Genomic DNA, 3883 nt, shown 5'->3' with positions numbered 1-3883 from the left:
TCAAAACCTGGATAGATGTGGCAGCAGCTTTCGCTCCCACAGCCTCCTCAGAGCCCCCTGCACCTCCTTGTTCCTCAGGCTGTAGATGAGGGGGTTGAGGGTTGGGCTGAGGATGCAGTAACACAGCGACACCAGCTTTGCCTGACCCCATGAGGATGCCCCATGAGGCTGGACATAGGTGAGGATGGCAGGTGCGTAGAAGATGGTGATGGCAGCCAAGTGGGAGGCACAGGTAGAGAAGACCTTCAGCCTCCTGCTGGCCAAAGGGATCTGCAGGACGGTGTGCAGGATGTAGGTGTAGGACACCAGGATCATCAGGAGAGACACAATGATGTCAAACGCAGTATTGTAAACCTGCAAGACCTCATTAGTGCTTGTGTCTGAGCAGGAGAGCTGCAGGAGGGTGGGCAGCTCGCAGAAGAAGTGGTTGATGCTCCTGGTCTGACAGAAGGACAACCTCCCTGCCAGCGTGGTGTGCACCAGGGAGGTGAGGAACCCCATGGCGTACACCAGCACCATCATGCCATAGCAACGTGCCCTGGTCATGGTAGTGGTGTAGAGCAGGGGCTTGCACACAGCCGAGTATCGGTCGTAAGCCATTACTCCAAGCATGAGGGTCTCAGAGACAGCCATAGACAGGTAAACATACATCTGAGCAAAGCAACCCCAAAAGGAGATGTGGCTTCTCCCCTGCAGGAAGGTCTGCAGAGCTTTGGGGATGGTAGCAGAGGAAAGGCAAAAATCTATGCAAGATAAGTGGGTGAGGAAGAAGTACATGGGGGTGTGGAGGTGGGGGTCAGTGTTGATGAGCAGGATCATGGTCAGGTTCCCCAGCACCATTAAAACATAGAGGGATAAGAGTACTGTGAAGATGGTGGTTTGTAGCTCTGGGGCATCAGAGAAACCCAAGAGGATGAAGCTGGAGAGAGCAGTGAGGTTTCCTCCATCCGTCATTTCAAGAAGGTGATGGGTTTGGATTGAAAGGAAAGGAAAGGATTCGGTGATATACACCCCTACGAGAGAAACAATGTGGAAGTTTAGTTGGAGTTTAATCCATAAAGTAAATGCAGTAGCAAATGTTGTCTCTGTAATGGTGTGTTTCTGTCTGTAGCCCAAGATCTGAAGAGGTCAAAGAGGTGAAGGAGCTCATTACACAGCCTGAAATTAAAAGAGAATAATTCTAATATGATTGTTATACACGACACTAATGATACCCTGATAAACATCATGTCTATCTAAGAGTAATACAATAAAATCAAATAAATACATCCCCAAATGTGGAAAACAGAAAAGATTTTGTATTTTCTTCACTGATTTCTGAGAATTTTAAGATTTTTTTCCCTCTTTATTGTGTTTTAAATACTGAATCAATGCTGTTCTGTAGCTTCTTTAGTTGTGGTGCATCCTTTTCATCACAACACAAAGCCATGTACTTGAATTTTGCTTTAAGTTCTAAGCGTATTTGCTTTTGAAGAACCCCAATTCTGCATAAGGTTAAGTGAAAGCAGCGGTCTTGGCTCCAGCAGAGCTTTGCTGTGACTGCAGTGAGCTTCCTATGACCAACCCATACATCCACCTGAGGGTGTAAAACATACCAGATACAGACCAAAATGTTAAGGCTTTACTTTGGATATTATCTTCTCCGCCATTCAATTCCTCTGCAGATGAATTATCTGATGGAATATCTATGTATGAATGGCTACATCACTGCTAAATTACCACTAAATTTGTTGGAGATGGAGTCTGGAACGTGGGGTTTTGAAGCAAACCTATCCCTTCCAGTGCATTTTATTCACACCATGGTCTAGCATAGAATGGTTTGAATCAAAGGTACCTTAAAAGTCATCCAGTCCCAACCTGCTGCCAAAAACCCCATGGTGCATAATGTTAAGGGAAAGCAGTGCTCTTGGCTCCAGCAGAGCTTTGCTGTGATTGCAGTGAGCTTCTTATGACCAACACAAATATGCACCTGAGGACGTTAAATATATCACCTATAAAGCAAACAGTTAAGGCTTTAGCTTGCATATGCTCATATCCCCCATTCATCCCCTCTGCAGATGGGTTATCTGATGGAAGGTCTAACTATGAATGGCTACATCGCTGCGAAATTACCCCTCAATCAGTTGTAGATGGAGTCAGGAACGTGGGGTTTTGAAGCAAACCTATCCCTTCCAGAGCACTTTTATTCACACCATGGTCTAGCATAGAATGATTTGGGTCAAAGGGACCTTAAAAGTCATCCAGTCCCAACCTGCTGCCAAGAACCCCCACCCTGCATAAGGTTAAGTGAAAGCAGTGGTCTTGGTTCTAGCAGAGCTTTGCTGTGATTGCAGTGAGCTTCCTATGTCCAACACAAATATCCACCTCCAGGCGTAAAATATATCAGGTATAAAGCAAACATTTAAGGTTTTAGCTTGGATATTGTCAAATCCCCCATTCAACCCCTCTGCAGATGCATTATCTGATGGAAGATCTAACTATTAATGCCTACATCGCTGCTAAAATATTGCTAAGTCATTTGGTCAGGAACGTGGGTTTTTCTGAAGCAAACCTACCCGATACTAGGGCACTTTTATTCACAACATGGGTTATGATAGAATGGTTTGGGTTGAAGGGGCCTGAAAGCTCCTCCAGCTCCAACCCCAACCCCTTCCACTGGAGCAGCTGCTCCAAGCCCCTGTGTCCAACCTGGCCTTGAGCACTGCCAGGGATGGGGCAGCCTCAGCTTCTCTGGGCACCCTGTGCCAGCGCCTCAGCACCCTCACAGGGAAGAACTCCTTCCTTATCTCCAACCTGAATTTCCCCTGTTCCAGCTTAAACCCATCAGCCCTTGCCCTATCACTACAGTCCCTGAACAAGACTGAAATTCAACATGCCATGCAGTATGTGAGAGGCAGCACGGCCACGGTCAAACTGGACTCAGCACCCATCAAACCCTTTTGTACCTGCTTGGTTCAAGAGGAAGGTGCTGGTGGATGCAGTGCCTGCAGCTCCTGGTTGAACACATGCGATGGGTTGAAGGAGAGATGCTTGTGAGCAGGATGCTGCAGGCTGGCTGGTGGAGGGGTTTTATCTCACAGGAGGCATTACCTCAGAGGCTTGTGTTGTGCAAACTGTTCTCCCAAAGGAGCCTCCTCCATCACATAATTGCTTTGACTTGATCACAAAAATAACCTCTCAATTCCTCTCCCTCCCAACTCCTTCTGGCTGCATCAGCACCTCCAAGAGCAGTTCTGCTGCAGAGACCTGCCCAGGAAGACAGGCCCAGGACACTTTGCTTTGCATTTCCCCACCTATCACATACCTCTTTCTTTCAGTGTTTCCCTCAGGAAGCCCTTTACATCCACAGACATCAACTAATATTGCACTGAAGGGAGCTGAAAGGAAACACAGCAGAGCATCCTCTGTGTGGATGGTTTGCACTGGTCATGGGGAGTCCTTTCCATCAGATGCATTTATTTCCATACACTTTCCTAGTGACTGTACAAGAGTTTGGTCAAAAGCATTGTTCTACATGGCTGCTTTGAGGATATACCAGGATGAGCTCAGATTTCCCAGTCTTCATCTGAAGAACCCTGAGTGCCGACGTGTCCTGAAAGCTTCTCCTTGATGAAGAGTCATTACAAAACCCTCAGCAGAAATATTAAATGATAACCTTGTCTCAGACATTTAGAAAAGACAAAGGATGGGGCAGATAGAAGAGAAAATGGAGCTATGAAAATGTGGGGAAGGAAGAAGGAGAAGTGTACAGGTGGCTTTAGATGTTTTCAATGTAAACCTGGTTTTCTGCTGGAAGGCACCAGACTGTGAGTGCAGGGGATGCACTGGAGGAGGGTAGGGAAGGATTTCTGTGTGGTTTTGAATGTCTTATTTCCCCCCTGGT

At 46.8% G+C, this 3883-nt stretch overlaps 1 protein-coding gene across 1 annotated transcript; it reads right to left on the bottom strand.

The window, feature by feature from the left end:
• On the bottom strand, positions 1 to 954 carry LOC101877920 (olfactory receptor 8I2-like). The gene has a single exon (XM_005139599.2). The coding sequence runs from the start codon at positions 952 to 954 to the stop codon at positions 1 to 3; it is 954 nt and encodes a 317-aa protein (XP_005139656.2).
• Between the last annotated feature and the right edge of the window lie 2929 nt (positions 955 to 3883).

The sequence above is a fragment of the Melopsittacus undulatus genome, unplaced genomic scaffold, assembly GCF_012275295.1.
Source record: "Melopsittacus undulatus isolate bMelUnd1 unplaced genomic scaffold, bMelUnd1.mat.Z mat_scaffold_49_arrow_ctg1, whole genome shotgun sequence".
Classification (NCBI taxonomy): Eukaryota; Metazoa; Chordata; class Aves; order Psittaciformes; family Psittaculidae; genus Melopsittacus; species Melopsittacus undulatus.
The sequence above is the reverse complement of the archived record's forward strand: the minus strand, read 5'-3'. Positions and strand labels throughout refer to the sequence as shown.